Source organism: Cydia pomonella, chromosome 9, assembly GCF_033807575.1.
Source record: "Cydia pomonella isolate Wapato2018A chromosome 9, ilCydPomo1, whole genome shotgun sequence".
Classification (NCBI taxonomy): Eukaryota; Metazoa; Arthropoda; class Insecta; order Lepidoptera; family Tortricidae; genus Cydia; species Cydia pomonella.
Genome location: NC_084711.1, coordinates 10,830,905 through 10,854,340, shown reverse-complemented (window position 1 = coordinate 10,854,340; position 23,436 = coordinate 10,830,905). Strand labels below are relative to the sequence as shown.

At 36.6% G+C, this 23,436-nt stretch overlaps 1 protein-coding gene across 2 annotated transcripts; it reads left to right on the top strand.

The window, feature by feature from the left end:
* Nucleotides 1-969: 969 nt before the first annotated feature.
* On the top strand, nt 970-22,486 carry LOC133521343 (carboxypeptidase A4-like). Of its 2 annotated transcripts, none has more exons than XM_061856254.1 (9): nt 970-2,363; nt 7,208-7,405; nt 7,763-8,022; nt 8,231-8,440; nt 8,569-8,758; nt 9,753-9,903; nt 14,816-15,005; nt 21,591-21,737; nt 21,931-22,486. In XM_061856254.1, exons 1-9 carry the CDS (start codon nt 1,772-1,774, stop codon nt 22,144-22,146), a joined length of 2,154 nt encoding a protein of 717 aa, XP_061712238.1. In that variant the 5' UTR covers nt 970-1,771; the 3' UTR covers nt 22,147-22,486. The 2 variants fall into 2 exon arrangements, with proteins under 2 accessions (XP_061712238.1, XP_061712237.1); XM_061856253.1 differs by having other exon boundaries at nt 970-2,375.
* Nucleotides 22,487-23,436: the final 950 nt, after the last annotated feature.

Sequence of the window (23,436 nt, the reverse complement as noted above, 5' to 3'; positions counted from 1 at the left end):
ACACTTATTAAATTTGTATTTGTAAATAATATAAAAAAAGTAATTAAGCTACCGATTAAAGATACAAAATTCACTATTTTTACATTTAAACTTGTTTAGTGTTGAAAATGCTACCAAAAACATGAACGAACAAATTACTTGGTTCAAGTTTTGGACACGGTATTGAAGAAATGAACTATCAATATTTATGCAAAATTCATGTATTGGAATTGAGCCCAAAAGATGAACTATAGATGAACTAGTTAAGTATCATAGTTCATCTTTTAGAGATAAGATTTTTAGTTGAACAGCCCATACTAAAATAAACCTTGAAATAAATGGGTTAAATAAAAGACAGATTTGTTCATCCTTTGATCAAAAAAATCAAGGACTAGCCAGCTATCAATTTAAAACATAAATTATGCGTCTACCTTTTCTATTAGATTTTATACAAGCATTTGAAAAAACAAGCCCTTGCCCAAAAGTTGACCACCGTTCATCTATTGGAACCATAACTTGAACTGCAAATATTTTAATAAAATAAGATAAAATACCTATGCAATACTTCATAACGAAAACGTTAGAGGAATTAGTCAAGAATCTTATCTGTGTAAAATCATGTAAGTAGATGCATAATTAAATTTTATACGCAATTATAAGCGTATACTTTGAAGCGCTAATTTTATTAAGATCTCCATCCAAATGACGATTTTGGTGTGGACCGCGCATTTGACGATCGCTCTTAACCACACGCACATCACAATTGTCTGGGAGTTTAAATGTCAACCATGGTAAAGTATTGCCGCGTTAGGAAAAAATACCCTCGTACGTAAAATAATTCACGATTTAATTATATCGATTTTAAGGCCAAATGTTCATCTTTTGGGGGCCGGTCATCTTTTGGTGCCACTACCCTAAATCCTAAACCTGTGAACGGATTTTTTTAAATGTGTTGAAGTTTTACTCTGGACTATCAAATTCCGTCGAAAAAAAGGGAGTAAGTAATCCCAAGTTCAGTTTAAAGTTGATCGCCACTTTTATTTTATTTCATGAGATATATACATTAAAGATAAAAATATACATATATATTATTAGTGAAATCGATAGAGGAGCAAAAATGGATACGGTACCAAAGAGGTGCTGGGCCTTTAAAATATGAAAAATGGATTTTTGTGTGTCTCTAACAATCCATGCTAGATTCCTATCGTATCCCTACCTACACTATGTATGTCGATAGATATCTACATGCAACTAACTATATTAGTTTCAATTTGAGTTCTCTTTTGGAAAGCAAATAATAACTAAAATAGAGCTCTATAATGCAAATCATCATACCATGCAATGACATGTCACCAGTTACAAGTCTACCATTATAGATGATACGCTCGTGAAGTAACACCCCTTTAGCCCAAGGCGCGGGAAATGGACCATAGAAAATGATCTACTTTACGCACTGCATGTCAGTACAGTAGTTTTCAATGACAGCGTGCACAATCGTAATCAACTTATGTGAATTAGGTACTTTCTTTTATATCCGCAGAAATGTGTTTTATTTTTAATGTTGTGGAAACAAGTCAAATCGTTGATGACTAGACAAGTAAGTAGTAAAGAGAATAAATAATAACATAAAACCTAAGCGAGCGACTTGACCTAGTGCTAGCAGGCGAGTTGAAAGCGACATTGTCGCTTTGATGGCGGTGGCAGGGAAGGTGGTTGCACAGGCGCGCACACCTCGCCGGTACGGGTACAGTGCGCTCGCACCTCGCCATGTACACACGCTCGCGTGGCTCACATGGCGCGTCGCCTGACGCTGCTTGCGCTGCTGGCGTGCGCGGTCGTGGCTCGCCGCCTACCTTCTTACTCCTCCTCGGATTCGGAATCGTTGGACCCATTAATAATATGGGACGACACCGAGGAGTCCTTCGAGACGACTCCTTTACCGCGCCCGCGTACCCCTAAACCGACCAAAGTGAGACTTAAAAATGATAAAACTGTAAACAAAGACTCAATTAGTGAGAATAAAAATAAGATAGTTAAAAGTACAACAATTAACATTGAAAGCCACACAAACTTCTTAGTGACTAAACGGCCGCCTGTTAAAGAGCAGCATAACCGACCCGATTTGGCAACGGGGGTGCAGTACCAATGGATAGGAGGGTCAGCCCCAGACGCCTATCGCCAAACTAGCACTCGGCGCCCTACAGTGAGAACCAAGAAGCCGACATCAACGCGTCGTCCAATCACTGTGACGCGCAGGACCACGAAGCCAGCGAAATCAACCCCAAATAAGAATAAAACATGCCCTCCTAAGAAATCTGGATGGTTACCTGAGTTTTTTAACACAGATAAAGTGAAGAAAACACCAAAGAAGCAAGCTAAGCCAGGTTGGTTTATAGGTGGGTAATTCAGTCCTATAGAATTATGTTAGGAAAAGTTCCAGTTTTTTAAATGCTTTCGAGTTCTCAAAACAAAAATTGCCATGGAACTTTTACATATTTGTCACATTTACACCAAATGATGACTATTCTTTCGCACAAAAATTATTACAAAGTAGTAAGTTGAATAACTGATGCGAATACACATCTTAAATATTCTTAAAACAATTATTATTATGATATGTGGGTAAATGTATCAACTTAGTAGTCATCAATGATAATGTCACATCATTTAATCTTAGACGCAAGTTCGAGAAATGTATTTCTTACCTATTTTATAGATGAAATAAATATCCATTTACCTAAAACACCGGACAAGACATGCCGAGAAAGTAGTGTTAAGGATAATAGTGATGATGGTCTACGTGCGGGTCGTTTCAAGTGACTTTCCGGCTGTTATCGCGTGGCCAATCAGTGAGTTATGCGAAAATTGATCTGCAAACCGCCAGTCGCCGGCGCCTGCGCCCGCGTAGGCTCTCACGCGCTATTACCTGCCCGTTTTCCCGCTGTCGGTCACAACTGTCTCTATCTAAACCTACTCGCTAGAGAAGGTGAAACGATGAGGGTTGGCGCGGAATTAAATTGATCCTGCTCTCGCTCTGGTGGAGATTGCACCGCCTGCCCCACTGGCGCACGGGTTTTCTACTTTTACAATGTATGCGAGTCATCTCGTTTATACACTGATTTGTACCACAAATTACTTCAGTCATGTATTTCGTGGGACTATAAAGTCAAGCAATGAAACTAACTAAATTACTACAATGTAGGTTTAGTGTACCTATCCATATGAAGAAAATTTTAGCGTTTTTCCTAATGCATCCTTAAAAAGCTCGAAGACCCGCTTGGCAAACAACCTTATCCCGATTAATTCAACTCTCTTGTGGGTAACAAAGCGGAAACGAGATTAATCCCTTGCATAAATTAATTTCTCGTCCTTAATTCAGTAGAAAATCGTGTCGAACTTGACCTTATAGGTGTAGGCAAAAATAGAACATACTTAGAATAAATGCAGAAGAACCACCAGAGCAGTGTTTTCCACCTCTATTTTTAGGAGTAACTAGACGCGTCTATGGCATTTAATCAGCTTGGTATGATCCAACGAACAAACGATCCAAGCGGCGTCGCAAAGAGTTAATTCGCTATCACAATTACCCAGCAATATAGGGGAGAGTCGGTTATATCGTACCAGTTTTTACTTAAACGTGGATATTTTGTTTTTGGACGATGTTACAAATGTGTTTGACTGTGTATATAAAAGTTCAGTATATTGGCTAAATTCATAATGAATAAACCAAAAGTGGATAAATTCACTGTCTTGGGTGGGACTTGAACCCACGACTACTGGATCACTAGTGCAGTGCTCTGTCATTTGAGCACATAGGGAGGCTCTGACGAGCGACATCTACCGTAAGAGTCTTACACTTTTTAAACGGCTACCGGAGTTCCAAAGTCATATTGGAAATTTACCAGTACCACCTATTTTTTAAACGGTGCGCTATCCCATACTACATCTCAGCTAGGCGTCATAAACCCGATTTCACCGAAATCGAATAAACCGGGTTTACAGCCAAATACAAAAACCGGGTTTTAACTTTATAAATAGTAACGCTTATTGAATTCTAGTTAAAATGTTTATTGGAGTAATTATAACAAAAGTCAATCTCGTGATATTTACTATCTGGTTTTAGTCTCCAACGTTACTCTATATCTCTTTGCCCAATACTTACCAGTTATTGATGAAATTTAATTGTCTTGGTAAAAATTAAGTGAATAGAAATGTCGTAGAAGACTGATTATTGATTCTAAAACTACATGCTTATTATACAAACTATACGTAAAATCGAAATCACCAAAAAAACCTGAAACGGGTTTTCTACCTATGCACGTTACTGCTTGTTACTAATTCATTATGATACGATTTATCAATTGGCTCTCTATCCGATTGGTTAGGTCATTTTCCCAAAATCATTATTTCCTTGTAGCGTAATTTCCAGTCGCATTTTTTCCTATTCTTAATTTACACCAGACGTATTTATTCCTAACATGATTTTTCCATTCGCATATTTTCCCATTAGACAATTTAACTATTCTTAATTTACACTAGACGTATTTATTCCTTGCAAAATTGTCGGTGTTGGGAGTGTTGGGATTGGGACGGTGAAAATTTAACGGTAGGTTAGGTTCGTTAGGTATCTTCAAACGGCCGAAGGCCAAACGGCACAGAATAGGAGCCCCGCGCAAGCGGGGCTCCGTCGGTATTGCTAATTGTACGCAATTTGGGTGATTGTGGATAAATTGTCTAATGGGAAAATCTACGCATGGAAAAATCATGCAAGGAATAAATACGTCTAGTGTAAATTAAGAATAGTTAAATTGTCTAATGGGAAAATATGCGAATGGAAAAATCATGTTAGGAATAAATACGTCTGGTGTAAATTAAGAATAGGAAAAAATGCGACTGGAAATTACGCTACAAGGAAATAATGATTTTCGGAAAATGACCTAACCAGTCCTCTATCCGTCGCCGTAGATGCCTTAACCTACCCTCTGTACCCTATTTTCTATTTTGTATCTTAAGAGTAAATTCTTGTTTGACGCCCCTCGCCTCGCCCAGGCTGTGCACTGCGTGCTGTTGCTGTGTACCTCCCGAATTCTTAAACTTTCAGTTCCTGCTCACCATACTGGTTTCATGACTAACTCCTTTGCTGTCTCTGGAATTCGCTCCCTCTCAACATAAGACAAGCCCCGAGTAAATCAGCTTTCAAGAGATTGCTTCATAAGCATCTGCTGAAACAAGAGTTTGACTAGTATCCATCGTCATATATTAATATGTAAGTGAGAAATATGTAGTAGTTTATTAATTTATCCAGTTGTTTGCAATAGATTTAAAATTATATTCTCTTACTTTTTCTTCTTGCACCATTTTTACATTTCTGTTTAGCCCTATGGTTGAATGGTAGAGAATGCCTTTAGGCATTAAGTCCGCCATTTGTATGTTTTTTGTATTTTGTGCAATAAAGGTTAAATAAATAAATAAATTATGAAGATGAGCATTCTGGGATTAAATTACATATTCAAAATGCATTATCTATTAACATTGTAGGGTATCTATGAAGCGTTTTTCAAGTTTATTGCTTACTTTAGGTTTAAATGACAAATATTTATTACCAGAATCCGAAATCACACTTATACAACTCAAAAAGAGTAATTGCATGATTTCTATAGTAATCTAAATTGTATTTGTTCTTATTTAATGCATGTAATTATAGGATGTAATGTTTTGAAAAGATGTATCCCGCGGAGTTTCTTGCCGGTCCATATTGGGATACCCTCCTCCAATTGAGGGGGGATTTAAATCTTCTCGGGTCAGAGGTGTAGGGTTTAGAGCCGGTGTGGTTTTATTTGACTTTCATAAGCGCATTGTAATATGCCTACTTGAATAATAAACTATCTTTATCTTATCTTAAAAATAATTGGTCATTGAAATCGTGCCTTTGCTAGTATGCTAGGTATAGTAAGACTTAAACGACTAGCTATTTTAGTAAAATAATCAGTACAAAAATATATGCATTGATTGTCTAATTATAAACACTTACGCAATTGGGTATTTTTAACTTATCACCAGTAGTGGTATTACAAATACACATTAAAAAAATTCTTTCATAAGTTCGATATGTACCGGCGGTACGATATAGCCAACTGTCCCCTGCATAGGGTCGCAATTTTGCACTCACAAGTATCCGATCATTGGTTAACATTTATGCATTGTCGCGTGCCAATGTTAGGCACGTTGAGAATTCTTATTATTACCGACCCTAACTTATAACTACCTATTTGCCTTTAATGATTTTCAGATCAGAATGATGTACATACGCGTAGGGCCTCAAAATGATATTCACGCAAAATAATTATTGGACATTAAGTCACAAATTATCTTCCTCGCGTTGTCCTGGCATTTTGGCACGGCTCATGGGAGCCTGGGTTTCGCTTGGGAACTAATCCCAAGAATTGGCGTAGGCACTAGTTTTTACGAAAGCGACTGCCATCTGACCTTCTAACCCAGAAGGTAAACTAGGCCTTATTGGGATTAGACCGGTTTCTTATTGGTACGAGCCGGGGTTTGAACCCGCGACCTCCGGATTGTAAGTGGCGGTAGGCCACCAGTGCTTACATTAAGTCACACGTAAGAAACATAAAAACTTGAAAGTGTTGAGATAATAATCGATGTTTGTTTACTTTTCACAACAGGTTCTGGGGCATTCCACGAAGTTGTCTAGCGTTGCGTTGTCCCGTACAAACGCAAATGTTCTGAAGATTTGCAAGTACCGTTTTTTCTGTCACAGTGGATATTAAAAATGCTCAGTAGAATAATCATCGACTGAAAACATTAAAACATATATACCATCAGCCGAAAAAGTACATGGCGACTCTATCAATCAATTCATTCATAATTTCTCCATGCAATTTCGCAGCTACCTATATACGAAAAAAAATGCGTTTGTGCTCATGAGCCTTTTCTGCAAAATGTGCGATCATCAAAACATACTTAATACTTATTATACTTCAAATTGTGAGATATATAAAAGGCACAGACTCAGTATAACGTTGTAAATAAGTTAGACTACCTAATGACTAGAGAAAGAAGGCAAATTCCATTTGAAAGTCTTGTATAAGAATATGAGAGATAGTCTAGACGTGTAAGAAAATTTAAATGATGATAGCTGACGACATATTGATATTTTTAGTTATCATCACAAAACTGTTCCAAACTTTTAAATCATTTTTATTTCCAGGTTTTATTTCTAGTATATATAATTGGATTACAAAACCTTGGTTTGGTGGTGGGTGGACAAAAAAGTCAAAACAGAAACAACAGACCACTACCACCACTTCGACAACCACTAACGCACCTTTAACAACTTCTACAAGTGGTTGGTTTCAAACGTTGCTGGACTCCGAAGAAGACGATGGCGCGTATGTTGTCAATGAAAGTAAGAACCTGAGTAAATAGATAAAATGCAATTCATGCACATACCTACATTGTAGTACGAAAGTAAAAACACGCCTAATCGATTCTGTGCATCTCACTTTCTTCTGATGTACCTAATTGCGCTTTTATATCGGACTAGATTACATGGCCATGCCTACTTAGACATGGTCGATAATGAGATAACAAGCCCGTATTTATCTTAAATAATCCTTTCTAAATTAAGATAGCACTTCTCAAAATACTAGATTTACAGTTACCAATTCGAATTGGGCATAATAGCTTGTATCTACGCTTAACTAAAGTTAAATATACCGATTGCTTTATATTACAATACTAAGTCTTATTTCGTTTTCGATAGAGAAAAAGCCGGCCAAAAAGTCGTTGAAGAAAAATTACAAAGGTTTTCAACTGCTGAGAGCGTACCCAGACGCTCAGTGGAAAGTCCGCGAGATGCTAGACTTGCAAGAAGAAGCTCAGGGCTCGGACCTCATGTGGTGGACGCCGCCCTCGCTAAACGGATCAACCGACCTGCTGGTTCCACCAGACCTCCTCATCGACGTCAAAGATCACATGAAATCCTCGAAAATCGACTTTGATGTGGTTATTTGGGACTTGCAGGTATTAAAATATATACCTATAGATAGTTATTGTTAAAGTAGTATGTAATTAAAACCGTTCCGTTAATCAGTAAATTACTACTAAAACCGTTCCGTTAATCAGTAAATTACTACTAAAACCGTTCCTCGTTAATTACTTCGCTGCTCTTAAGACAGAAAAGTAACTTTAGAATTAATTATACTTACTTGTTAATATTGCTGTCTCACAGAAAGCGATAACATATGAAAATCCCAGACTGTCAAAGAAACAAAGATTGGAGTTGGAACAGCTGCGAGGGCACCCTATGACTTGGCGTCGATACCATCGCTACGCTGACATTCTACGTTACTTGGAGTACTTGCAGCATCTCCATGCCGACCTCATCGAGCTAGTGCCCTTGGGGCGATCTTCCGAGGGTCTACCATTAGTAGCTGTGAAGGTATTGAGCCAAACATAATACATTACTAGTATCTCTACTATTACCTTACCTTACCTAACCTTACCTTAGTATTATTTTGTTCATAACTATGAGCTCGTAAAATCTAACAATTTCTTATATTTATTCAGATTTCACTTCCATCGAATGAAACTCAATCAGTGGGAACAAAATCTAAGGATCCTAAAAAGAAATGGCAGTTGCGTTCTCGGATGAAGCCAGCAGTGTGGCTCGAGGCAGGAGCGCACGCTCGCGAGTGGATTGCGCCCGCTGTTGCTACTTGGATTCTCCATGCACTAGTTGAAGGCGAAAAGGGCCTAGGTAATAAAATCAAAGCAATTTAAGAGAAAAGTCAGCAAGGAGAAGATGCAAGCCAAGCGAATGATGTTCACCGAGATAGCGCCAGCGCAATTATAAGTAGGTAATACATATAAGACAGTACACGCAGTCGCTGTGACCGAAACCGGCAAGGTCTCATCAGTCATCAATCTAAGTATTACTTAGTACTCGTAGTTGCTTAATAAGGTAGCGAATAGATATTATGACGCTTAATCTATGACTTTTAATTTGTAATTTATTAAAGATACCGCTCCAATCGGTTGAATATACTTAGAGAAACGTAAGTAGGTAGGTATGTCACTCCAATCGTACATGTTTTATTTAAAGATTGTTATCACCGTGCACCTATGTGTGTAACTTTAATGATAATCTAGGTAGTTAATGATAATTTTACGAGCTAAGTTAGTGTTCAGCTCTGCGATAATTCAGCGTTCTATATTGCTTGCCGTATTAACTCATATAATGGTAAGAAACTAGAGAAATAATGTTCATACCTTAAAATCTAACAGTTAAATTTTTTAGGTCCTCGTAGACTCTGTATACCTACATAAAACTGAAAATAGTTTGAGTAGGTACCTGTATTACATTAAACCAATTATTTTTTGTGTGAATTGTAAAGTTTTATCGATAATGGTACAGTCAAGAAAATATTAGATATCGACACGGGTGAAGTGCCAAAAAGACGTACCTACTAAACTGTATGGGCATTAGTGTCGGGTATACATATTTTCGGCACTTTGTCCGTGTTTATATTTAATGCCTTGACTGTACAGTCACGAACTTCAATTGTGGAGCCATTGAGGGTTCAATCTAAATTGGTTGTCAATACTAACGGTATGAAATGTTCAATGTAAAGTAAGCCCTAAATGTCTCAACAATTTAAGTCCGTACCTGTACCTACCTCTGAGTCTAGGTAGACAGACGTGTTTTGGTTTCACTTGTGTCGACAACTGATGTTGTTCTTTCATTGCATTAGGCGCAGAGCTCGACGTACTCAAACAGGCTGACTTCTACATAATGCCAGTGTTGAACCCAGACGGCTACGAGCATTCCCACACGCACGACCGACTGTGGAAGAAAACACGGTCTCGGCTCCAGGACCAATCTGAGGACTATTATATCGGCTGGTTAGTAAAATACAATTGACGTGTGACGTTTTTACCTATCACTAATAAAAATGGTGATAAAATAAGTGGGGTTAAATGTTCAATTAAAAAAAAAATTGTCTTGTTGACCTGACTATATGTAAATTGTAGATACCCTAGGTACTGGCACAGTCTAAGAAATAATACAGTCGGTCGACGAAGGCGTCTAAACGGAGCAACCGTGCGGGGAGCGAGGGGCAGCGGGCGGGAGGGGCGGTCCCTGAGTTTCATACACGCCATTGTTAGTATTCCGGGATATGATTTTGAGGGCTGACGCATGTCTTGTAATTATCAATCAATTTGTGCACAATTAAATTATAGCATACGACGATACGAGATGTGCTAATTGTCAGTGTAAACAAAAATATATTACATGATATCAAATTTTTAAATTCAAAATAGCGGACATGATTTATAGCTTATTTTAAGAAATTACGAGTAGTTTAAGAGTTTATTTAAAATGTAAGAAATTGCTTCTTGCTTCTGTTTGTATAGGTAATTATCATGTAGTATTTGATGTTTTAATTATTTTTGAGAGTCCTCGGGGTGCCGATTACAAAAATGACATCCATTTTGAAATCCAAGATGGCGGACATGATGTTTTCTTTAAAATCGATATGGGTGTCATCTCCGAGGTTCATCCGGGTTCCGATTACGAAAATGACGTCCATTTTGAAATCCAAGATGGTGGACATTATTTTTTCTTAAAAATCGATATGGGTGTCATCTCCGAGGTTCCTCCGGCTGAAATGACGTCCATTTTGGGGTGTTTTGGAGGTGCAGATCTGAAAATTAGTGCTAGACACATCGACACTCATTTCAAAAAGTGACTTCCGCCATTTTTATTTTCAATATAGATGCCATTTTTGAAATCTACACCCTCAAAAACCCAGAAAACAACACCCATGACGACTTTTAAAAAAAAGTGACGTCTGCCATCTTTATTTCCAAAATAGACGCCGTTTTTAAAATTAGTACACATATATGAAACCTAAAAACATTTCCCTACTCTTTTGGGCAGTTGTGTAAGTCTGTGACAACCCTAGGTAGGTGACCTTGAGCGGTGTCGGCTTTTACGCAAACAGCGTCGGCCCACTGTTACTTTTTACACTGTGGTACTGGCGTGCAAGCGGACTCAACGTGCCGGGCTAGGATGCTATCTCGATAGATCCAGTATGGATCCAGTCTATGGATCCAAAATGGATTTAGCGAGACATGTTTTTCTTTTTAGATCTATATTTTATATTGACAGTTAAAACTGGGTCTATGGCTAGCTGGTCTATCATAAGATCCGTTGAATTGTACAGTCAGTGTATTAAATATCGACACGGACAAAGCGCCAAAATTATGTACACACTACTTTAATGTATGGGCATTAAGGTCGTGTATACATATATTTGGCACTTTGTCCGTGTCGATATTTAATACCTTGACTGTACTATGATTAAAATAGATCTAAAGAGAATTTGAAGATGAAACTTGCAATATATGATGCTTCAATGCAACATACTCTTTAACTCGTGTCAAATTCTTGTTTATTTGGTATATGTTCGAACAGTGTTCGAACCTCTCATAATGTGTCCATGCTCGCTGTAATTTTTATGGCATACTATGTGTGTAGCGAAGTTTCTATTGATAAGTCTTGAAATATTCTTCTGAAGACGACTTATTTTTATTATAAATAAAACCGGCCAAGAGCATGTCGGGCCACGCTCAGTGTAGGGTTACGTAGTTACTCTTCCGTCACAATAAGCTAAACTGGAGCTTAAAGTATAGTAAATTGTTAACCAAGGGATGAAACGGTACCTGTCACCCGAGTTAAACAAATAGGCAAATTAGTATAATCAGTACCTAATTAAAGTAAGTCTTTTTACTATGAAGGGAAAACTTTTTGGGATAACTCAAAAACAGCTAAACTGATCATGTCCGCTATAGTTTTCATTTAATGTCTTTCTTAAGCTCTACTTCCACGATTTTTTTCATATTTTTTGGACCTATGGTTCAAAAGTTAGAGGGGGGGAAAACATTTTTTTTTTCTTTCGGAGCGATTATCTCCGAACTCCACACTCTAGGGTTGAAGCGAAAAAAAAAATCACCCCCACTTTACGTGTAGGGGAAAATTTATTTTTTTAGATTTTATTGTACGACTTTGTCGGTTTTATTGATTTATATACCGTAAAATGCTGCAACTTTGCCATTTAAGCTCAATTTTGCCTATTTCATTTCAATTACGATCTCTCGAATTTGCTTAGTTTTTTCTTGTTTTTTACCATTTGGTAGTAATTTTCATTATTCTGGCAACACATATTTCATTTTTTTACAATGGTAACTCCATTGTTGCTCCGCCAGTTACGTATCATAAGTCGGCGTGAGTGGCAGCATTTTTTTAGTGTCTCGTAACTTTTGAATTTTTATCTACGAAAAAGGTGTTTTTTGAGAAGTGGTAACGTCCCAGGGTAAGTAAAGACTGTCTATTTCCCGTTAGTTTAATATTTTCAAGAAAAGGACATGATAGCATAATAACGTACTAGGCAATATTGGGCAGTGTTTTGGAAACTTGAATGACACAATTTTGCCTGGGTCTAGGGCTGTCACTAGCTGAATTTTATAAATGTACAGAAAAGAGTAAAAATAAGCTTGCCTAAACTGCTTAAATGAGTTTATTTATTACAAGCTTTTTATTAACTTGCAATGTTTGTTTAAGTCAAATCTTGCAAGTCGATTTTCTCCGACTTTCAGTGTGGGTACCGACTTTCAGTTTATTATTGCATATAAACTAACGTTAACAAAAAAAACTTATGGGTATTAAAAAGAAAATTATAAAAAAAAACTTATTGCAATCTGTTATTATATTTTTATTGTAGTTACTTGCAATTGTATATTTATTGTATTATAATTATGTTGTATGTTTACTTGTAATTGTCTATTTGTTCAAAATTTGCAATCTAATTTTCAACCACTTATTAGCGACCAATTGAGGTGTTTGACATACTTATGTAACTTAGGTGACAATGCAATGTTCATAGAGATGGTCTGATGATGGAGACCGAAAATAGCAACTTCCAAACTACACATAATAAACCTACTGTGTTTAGGCTCATTTGATTTGTCTTGCAGTTATCTTTCTTATCGAAATCTGGGTTGTCAGGTGTCAGGTCGATTACAATTGGAGTTCAAAGGTGATGGGTGATTAGAACTTTACAATGAAATAGAACTTTACACTATAATAATGCATTGAAAATTAGCAAAATAGTGTATCTGCAATGTACTTGTAATAAAAAATTTAAAATAAGTTCAAATTATTAAATACTAAAAGAAAAATAAATCAAACAACATTATATTACATTTGTTTGTTGATTATTTTGTAACTAACAATATAAATAGATTTTTTTAATAATAATAATTTTTTGGCACAACCCTACAGTTAACGATATTTTTGTATAGAAAGTTTGTGGAACCTGCTACAACTTTACCTATTACATGTGAAAAAAAAAGTATTAAGCTTATGGCAATAATTTGACTGTCAGGGACAAGCATAATGTCTCATGCACAAGAGTAAATATTATTGCAAATAGCAACACATTATTTATGGAGATATCCGTCTAGGCAAAGTTACGTCTTAGGCCTACAACTTTGCCTGCCACTTTGATTGCTTGTAAATCGGAAATACAGTATGATTAGGTAATGAGATTTGAGTCTTATCTGGTAAGGCATAGGGTATATTTTCCGACTAATACTCATGAAACTCATAATGAAAAATAGGTTCACAGATATAAGAAAAAAACGTCAAAATCCAGGCAAAGTTGCAGCGTTTTACGGTATCCATGCCAAATTTCAGCTTTCTAGCACTAACGACCACGGAGCAAAGCCTCGGACAGACAGACAGACAGACGGACATGGCGAAACTATAAGGGTTCCTAGTTGACTACGGAACCCTAAAAAGGGCTCATTTCGATACAATTCTTTTTAAGGATGAGACAATCTTAAAACTTAAAATATTTTATAACAAATTAGCATTTACATTTATCTTGAATCGACTCATTGCCAATACAAGTAGCTACAAGACCATAAGGTAATTCTGCCGTGGCCGCGAAGTTTTCTCTTTAGTAGAATATATGTGGCGATGGCACCATTTATATAACTGTTTCTTACCGGACACAGTTCCTTATCTTGTTTCAACGAACATAAACATTGAACTATGTTTATATAGACCATTCCCACTAAACAGGTTGAGAGCGCTGGAGGCAGAGGCATAAGGCTTCAAAACCGGAAATCGTGGGTTCAATGCGAAACCTCGACTCATGCAAATGCGTTACTTATTGGAACTCATATTTTATACATGGGTACGGGATATGATATTATAATAATGCCTAATAGACCCTTTGGCTGGAAAGGCCAGATAACAGTTGCCTTCCAAAAGTCCAGTGCACTCGAAAAACTACGAATCCATGACTATTTATTTTGGAACCCGCACGCGTAACTGTTAGATCACCAGCTCTCAAATTTCATTATAAACCGTTTGACCACTTTAGCGAGAACGAGCATTAACAAATATACATCCTCAACACATCCTCATGAATGATAGTTAAAGAATACCTGCCTACCACTTATTCACATTCATGAGCTACATAATGTTTATAGTTACGGGCAACTTGATTGACAACCATAACTAAGGAACAAATCAATATTCGTGATGAACACACAACTAAATGCTCTTACCAGGATTCAAACCCCTGTACTTCCAGCTTCGTAGGTCGGGCTACTACGCTAGGAGGCTGTTAAATGAGGTAATAACTCACAGATTTTTCCTCAGTCAGGGAGGTTCTTTTTTGAAAACCACTACACTAGTACTACATTTAGTACTTGTTTAAGTACTTGTCTTTGTCTTTAACAGGTTTCCATGGAATTGGGGCCGCACAGACTGTGTTGGAGTGGACGCTGACCGTAACTGGGATTACCATTGGGGCGAAAAGGACTCTTCACGAGACCCCTGCGCGGACAACTACGCTGGACCACATCCCTTTAGCGAGCCTGAGACCAGGGCCGTCTCTGAGTTCTTGGCCGAGCATAGAGGGCAAATAAAGGTAATCAAAGAAATTAAAAGGCTTTGGTGAAACGTGGTAGCACTACTCTAACCAGCCCAAATCCTCCACGAAGCCTAGCAATGTTTTCAGGTTGCTAACTGCCTCTTTTAGTGTACACGTATTTGCTCCTGTATACTTCTACCTGTTTGCAGTCTAGGAGAATATGTTTTGTTGTTTTCTTTTCCACTCTCTGCACACCTTGGTCCACCTTGGTCCTTTTAGAAGTATTAGAAAAAAATAAATTATTTTCAGAAAATATTTTAATTTGTTTTTATTTCAAGTAGAAACACTACTATATAAATTACAAACTGAAATTTTCTTAGTATAAGATATTCATTTCAGTTTATACTTAAGGCAGGTATTAAGTTTCCCTAAAAACTAAATAGCTCAAGAAAATGAACCCGAATATGGAGAATTAGGGGAAATAATTCGTGTAGTTTTGTAAATTGGCACAATTATACCTTGCGGTGTCCAGATGAACATGCTAAAAGCTGGCTAAAAGTCCTCGAGGGTGGGAGTTGTGCTCACGGTGTAGGAGGGGTTGAAGGTATTTCCCCCTCCTACACCCTCAACACAAACCCCACCGTGGAAGACTTTTAGTATGTTTTTCTGGAGACCACAAGATATAACTACTTATATACCAATTTACGAAACTACACGAATTATTTCTCCCGATTTTATTAATTTTCTTGAGCTAAAATAGGATAAAAATTAAAAAAGCGGCCAAGTGCGAGTCGGACTCGCTCATGAAGTGTTCCGTACCATTTATGACGTATTAAAAAAACTACTGACTAGATCTGGTTCAAACGAATTTTCGGTGGAAGTTTGCATGGTAATATATTTTGCATGGTAATATAATATACAATGGTCATATATTTTTTTTAGATTTTTCATTCTGTTATTTTAGAAGTTACAGGGGGGGGGACACATTTTTTCACTTTGGAAGTGTCTCTCGCGCAAACTATTCAGTTTAGAAAAAAATGATATTAGAAACCTAAATAATTAAATATCATTTTTGAAGACCTATCCCTAGGTACCCCACACGTATGGGTTTGATGAAAAAAAAATTTTTTTTTTTTAATTTTTATGACGTATTAAAAAAAACTACTTACTAGATCTCGTTCAAACCAATTTTCGGTGGAAGTTTGCATGGGAATGTATATCATATATTTTTTTTAGATTTTTCATTCTGTTATTTTAGGAGTTACGGGGGGGGGGGACACACACTTTTTACCACTTTGGAAGTGTCTCTCGCGCAAACTATTTAGTTTAGAAAAAAATGATATTAGAAACCTATTAATAGATACCCCACACGTATGGGTTTGATGAAAAAAGTCTTTTTGAGTTTCAGTTCTAAGTATGGGGAACCCCCAAAATTTATTGTTTTTTTTTCTTTTTTTGTGTAAACATCATACTGCGGTTCATAGAATACAACTACTTACCAAGTTTGAACAGTATAGCTTTTATAGTTTCGGAAAAAAGTGGTTGTGACAGAATCGGACAGACAGACGGACATGACGAATCTATAAGGGTTCCGTTTTTTGCCATTTGGCTACGGAACCCTAAAAAACGTATTTAAACAAGTATTTAGCAAATTTTTTATTAAATTTATTTAAAGCCGTGAGATGTCAAACGAATTCAGTTTCCAGGCTTAGCTAGGCAAAAAGCATATAATCACGTAGCTAGGTACCTACGTATTTTAGACGTATTATACACCTCAATGTTTTGACACATGCTTTCGCGCCCAAAACGCTCTTTGAAAATTGTGTGACATCACAGTTTACGATTTGACACAACTATGTACATAGACACGTAACACCAAGCCCCCCGTTGTCTGTTCTCAGTACAAAATTTGATACTCAAGCCGTGGCCATTTAGGTGGTGGGCAAGCTGTGTATATGTATATTTTTAACCAACTAGTAAAATATTATATCATAAAGTATTCGTTACCCATTAGCATTTCTATGATGTTAATTTTTAGTGAAGATATCGAAGCTTCAATTAATTGCCACCACCAAAATGGCTACGGCTTGAGTATTAAATTTTGTACTGAGAACAGACAACGGGGGACCTACCGCGAAAACCGAAAATTGCATATTGCGGGGATCTTTCTCTTTTACTCTTACTAAGGCGTAATTTGAGTGACAAAGAAAAATGCCCGCAATTGAGAACTTCGATTTTCGCGGTTATAACCGTGTCGAACCGAGAGTTGTGACGTCATCAGTATCTTCAATGTCGTTTCGACGTGGGTCACGTGACGTGTATTAAAATATATTTTAAATTCAATATTTACAAAAGTATGCTCATTAGAGGTCCACTAAAGGTAGTTTAACATGTTCTTATAAACCATAAGAATTTATTGGGATACAATTCTGCTCTAAGATTTGTAGATAGAAACAACCCTATTCTACGGCACAATACGTGAAATGCCATTGCCATTCATCACGAAAAAAATTAGCTGTAATAAAGTCATAATATTGGATTTGACCTTGTCAATTAAATACGACCTACTGATTGAATTTCAAAACAAATAAATAAGTTACTATCTACTAATCGTTTTTAAAATGGACAAAGCCGTATGGATCGATGAGGTATATACTCCTCCAAAGTATACCAAATAATGTTTCGTCCCTTACCTACTGCAAAAATAGCAAAAATGATTCGTCGAAGATATCGGTACAATAGAAACGTTTAATTACATTACAATTCGTCGATCCGTCGTATCCGTATGAAAGCCGGTATCGTATTCGTGTATCAGTATCCGTTATAACATCCAAAACGTCGTAGATATAATGATATTTTATCAAAATTATTTTAAAACAACAATGGACCAGTTTAGTTAGAACATTGCCAATGACAGAAATCAGATTAATTAAGTCTTTTTTTTTTCTATAGAGATAAAACCTAACTTCTAGCGTAGAAGTGAAGTTACGCAATTTTAGAATAAGTACACATTAAAAAAATTATAATAAATAAAATACAAATCCTAGTGGAAAAAATAAACTATCAGCGTATTTCTCGTTTCAATTAAAATTTAGAGAACCAATAAAATTATAGGGTCAGAAAATCGAAATGTTGACAATTATAAATCATATAAGGTTTTTTTTTTCATTCTTTTGCTTTCATAAGCAATCTAAACTATTTTTTTAAAAGCGTGTTTCTATAATCTTCAATAAAAAGAGACGTCAACATTGTTTGCCTTTTATCTAATGCAAAAAAAAGCTTGGCCAAGTGCAAGTTGGACTCGCGCACGAAGGGTTCCGTACCATTATCTATAAAAACGGCAAAAAAATCACGTTTGTTGTATGGGCCCTTTTAAATATATTTATTTTATTCTGTTTTTTAGGGTTCCGTGCCTAAAGGGTCAAACGGGACCCTATCACTGAGACTCAGCTGTCCGTCCGTCCGTCTGTCACCAGGCTGTATCTATATCTAATACACCCTGGTGACAGACGGACAGAAAAACAGACAGACAGACGACGGACAGCGGAGTCTTAGTAATAGGGTCCCGCTTTACCCTTTGGGTACGGAACCCTAAAACGAACTACTTATATAACTACAGCCGCTCAAAGTAATTTCTTCAATTACTTTAATTGAATAAGTAAGTCAACGTAAACTCTGACTGGCATAAAATATACACGTTTGTCTATACGAACAAACGATAGCGCCATATCTTTCACCTTTCTGTCTATAATTAATTCCACTCGTGTTATTACGGTTTTCTTTTACTGGTAGCTTAGACTGTTAGTAATTATCTGATCGCTGACGTTTTCCAGTGACTTCGACCCCATTTGCAGATTATTTAATTGAAGTACTTATTTAAATGTATCTATCCACCTACCTCAGGAATTTTGCACTTATCCTACATAAAGTAAATAAAATGCTAATGAATAGTACCCGTACTATGAGTCACTGACAGTGTCAAAACTAATAACATATACGCTATCGAGAACGTAATATACTTTTTATACATCTCGCTCGCACTTATATGCGAGTACAAGCGAGATGCATAGAAAGTTAGTTACGTTTCTCGATCGCTTTTATGTCAGTGCCGAACACCGAACAGTGGTAGCCACACTGTCATTAGGTATGTACATTCAAATAATAACTTTAGTAAATTTATTCTGATATAAAAGAAATTAGGTAAACGCGTTGTTGAGGGTACTTATTACATTTTATTCATTAATTATGAGCAGGCTCGATTTAAGGGGTTATGTTATGATGTTATGAAGCTAGAAGTTAATTGCTGTCCAATTGTGGTGGGTACTCGGGAAACTGGGCGTTTTAAGGGGAATATAAAATATTAGTAGGTGTCACTGGTTTGTGATTTCCAAATAAAGACCTGCGGGTGTGCGGAAGGACTTTTAATAACAAACGTTAAACGGGGGTCAACAATGAACAGAGTTCGCCAGTTTTGATTTTCTCCTTTTTTTTAATTCAGTCATATCAAAATCATAACAACACTGATAACTACATTTACTACCAGTTATAAAAAGCCGCTTAATATGAATCTGTAGTCAAAATTGGAACAAACGGTCGCCATCTTGAATTTCTTTATTTATGCTATGATAGCATTATGAACATTGATATCTGGAGGAGGAATCCCAAGCTATAATTGTAAAAATGTCCTTTATGTTTTCTATATTTAATCAAAGCTGCAATTGGTTTTAATATTAGGAACAAATTAAAACCATGTGATTTTGCTCCAGTCATGGGATTTTAAATATCAATGGAAAATCAAACTAAAGCAGTTTTTTTGCTCTTGTTTATGGTAAAATGTTGCCAGAGTTTAAAAACTGATGGTAAATACTTATTTTACAGGATTTGACTAGTCCCATCATAGGGGTGTTTACTATATATAGATTTTGGCGAAACGCGAGTTCTCAGTTCGGGGCATAGAAATAGGATAGTATAGAACGACTGTCAAACTTCAAAAGTGTGACCAAAAATGAAATGCAAGTGTGTGCGTAAATTGTCTATGTGCGAACAAAAATAGTGATGTCATGTTACAACATATTAATAATCTATCGATGTTTAACTGCTTTATTGACTACTTTTTCAAATGTTTGTTTTTATAAAAAATGTAATAGGTATGAGTATTATTACTACTATTAGACCTTATTAGCGCCTTTAGTACCTTTAATTTTCTTTTACAGCGGACGCATAGTAAATAACAATACTGATAGTGATAACCGAGGCTACAGTTACAGTCGTTACAGTCAGCATCAAAATGGTCAAATGTATAGGTACACATGTGTCACAATGGTCAAATGTATAGGTACACATGTGTCACAATGGTCAAATATATATTGTTACTTATTTTACAGTACATATGGAGCTACTTTACCGCACTAGTGCGATAATTAGCACATTACGTAACTATATCGAACATTTTAAGGGCCATATGTATTGTAATACATTTGCGAATAGTTAATTTGAAACTCGTGTCGACTTAAAATCGTATCGCCACTCATTGCGATTTTTTATTTTTCTCACCTGGTTTGGTGTTCTGGGACGTTTAGTAACTAAAATACTCGCTACTTGACTAAATTACTAACGTAGTCCGAACAAGCATTATGGAACGCGGCGCTGTCGGTAAAGCAGGTGACTCGCGTTGATAAAGCAGGTTTCTGTCGTATGCGGGTGTGAGTGGTGTAACATGTGCAATGTCGTTAACACAAACACATGCTAAGTGTTAACAGTAGGCGCAAATAGTTGACTTACCAAAGAAAATTTGAATTTCGAGCCTTTTCCGCCTCACAAGTTGGGTTGGGTGTGTATACGCTGTGTACAAGTATACGCTGTCTTGTGTTTCCTTGTGTTGGCGGCAAAGCCGTGGAAAAGTGGTTAAAATGTAAGTAATGTGTTGGAAAGTGAAATTTAAATTTATCGCTGAACCTTGCACCTTCAAAAAAGGTATTATAACAATCGTTATTATTTTAAGTCGGTTATAAAGGTTAATATCTTAATGATGTCTTGTGAACAACTAATTCCATACCTACTAATATACCGACAAGTTATCGATACAGTCATATGAACATTTTGTCAAGCCCTAGCGTAAAGTAACAGTTTAGGTTTTTACACAAAATATTCTAAATTATTGACTAATATCATGAAATATTAACACACAATTGAAGAAAAACTTATAATGAACTGTACAAATTGGCTTTTTACACTTTTTATGCTGTTAATTTGATAAAATATCGTTACGAAAATTTCGCTACGATTATCATAATTACCTGTGAAATGAGTATTTCCCTGGGTTTTTTGGCCCTGAAACACAACAACCCGGCACACAACATGACACCATCTTCACTAAATTACTTAATATTTATTTTTGTTTTTGATTCTCGTATATTTTTAACGTTAAAAAATACGGCAATATGAGCTTGGCCGCCTCGGCCGCCTTCGAATTCAAAAAATGGTTACGTTTTCTCATATGTAGTCTGCCTCTTTCACACTCGTGGCTTGTTCATATACGTGATGGCTTCCCTTTCGCACACTTCATCTGTCTGTCAAGCGAAGCGTATGACAAGTCTCTGGTTCGGGGCAAACTACTAGTTATTTTTAATTTACTTGTTTCAGGTGTACATAAGCCTGCACGCGTATTCGCAAGCATGGCTGGTGCCAAGCTCGCATGCTCACGCGCCGTTTGCCGACGATGGCGTACTGGTGGAAATGGGGAAGCTGGCTACAGCTGCGCTTGCTGATATGTATGGCACTAAGTACCAGGTACGCTTACAAATTATGTGGATGTCGTCGAATCTTCTACTCCAGTCCAGTCTCTCAAGTCGTAGCCAAGAAGAAATCAGTTACCTTTACTTCAAACAGTCCCTCATCAATTATTGACGCAATAGATTTTCGAATTAACAGGCACCATACCGCAAGGAAGAACTCTTGAGGATAGTCATGTTTTCTCCTTCAGGTCGGAACTGCAGCCGAGATTCGACAGCCGGCATCGGGAATGTCGCACGACTGGGCAAAAGCTCGTGCCAACATCAAATTCGCCTACCATGTGGATCTGCGTGACTCCTTCGGACCCTACGGATTCCTGCTGCCTGGCTCACAAATAGTGTCCACAGCCCGCGAGACATGGCAGGCTGTCAAAGCTATTGTAGATAATTTAAGCCCTGGATCATAACTCTCATACCTACTAAAATAACTAGTAAAATCGCTTAACCCAATTTGAAAACTATAAGAAGACAACTTTCTTGCATGTTTCTAAGACTACTTTACCTATACTATATAGACCTGCTTGACGAATTGTTTCCACTTTTATTTTAAATTGTTAATACAAGCGTTAAATTCGTAATGCTAAGGTGAAATTAAACTTAACTATCAATTTCACCTGCGGTCTAGACCATCTGACTTTGTGGCCTAGTAGAAGAGAATTAGCCTTATTGTAACCGGCATAGGTATTTTAAATTGGTTACATTAACTTGTCGTGAAAATGGCATTAATATAATAATTACATGTGTGAACGATCGTTTTATTTGATTATAGCAGGAAGCTAAGATTCCCCCCGACAAACTGTTGTGATATCTCTATGCGTAAGTAGGTACCGTAAACCGGGGTTACTTTGATTAATTTTAGAGTTTGGCATCATTTTTTGACGATTTTGATATACATAAAAATATGAAATTATAATAAATTAATCGGTTTTTCTTCTTGTTTCAGCCCGCCGAATAAAAAAAAAGACTTGTATTTTGTTAAAAAAAAAGCGATCAAAGTTATGTGAAGAATATACTTTGTACCCACTATTTGTTTTACTGACAAGTAAACCCGCTGAAAAGCCTGTAAAAAATCGGATCGGAGTACTTTTTGAGTTATATATGTATTTTAAGGTACTTTACTTATCATCGCACTTAGTAGCAGATGTTTGAATTGCAAGCTATTCCGTTATGATATAGATATGTTGCCTTTACACTTATTGTATAATATTCTATAAGAAATCTCGTATGCTTCCAATGCGGCACTAATATATTTTTTGCCCGCCACTTGTCTGCGAAGCCATCATATAGTTATTCTTATTGATATTTATTGTAAAAAAAAAACAATGTTTATTTATTTATTATTAAATTAATACCCTTGTGGCATCACGCGCGTAAAGCAAAGCAGCATGATAAAATATAGGTCATTTCCACCCAGAAAGTTCATTCTATAGAATAGAAACAGGTTAAAGATTTTTTTAAATCAGATGAGCAGTTCCGGAGATTAACCTCTACATACAAACTTACAACCTCTACTCTACTTCTACTACAGACTCACAAACGATACCTATTTATTATATAAGGCGTGATATAAGGTATTGAAAGTATACATGAAAACATTGGAAGCTCCCAAAATAGCTCCTGGTGTTACTGTAATAATTTGAACAATTTTGCCACGTATAAATGATTAAAGACATGTATGGGTTGTCGAATTCAGGTTT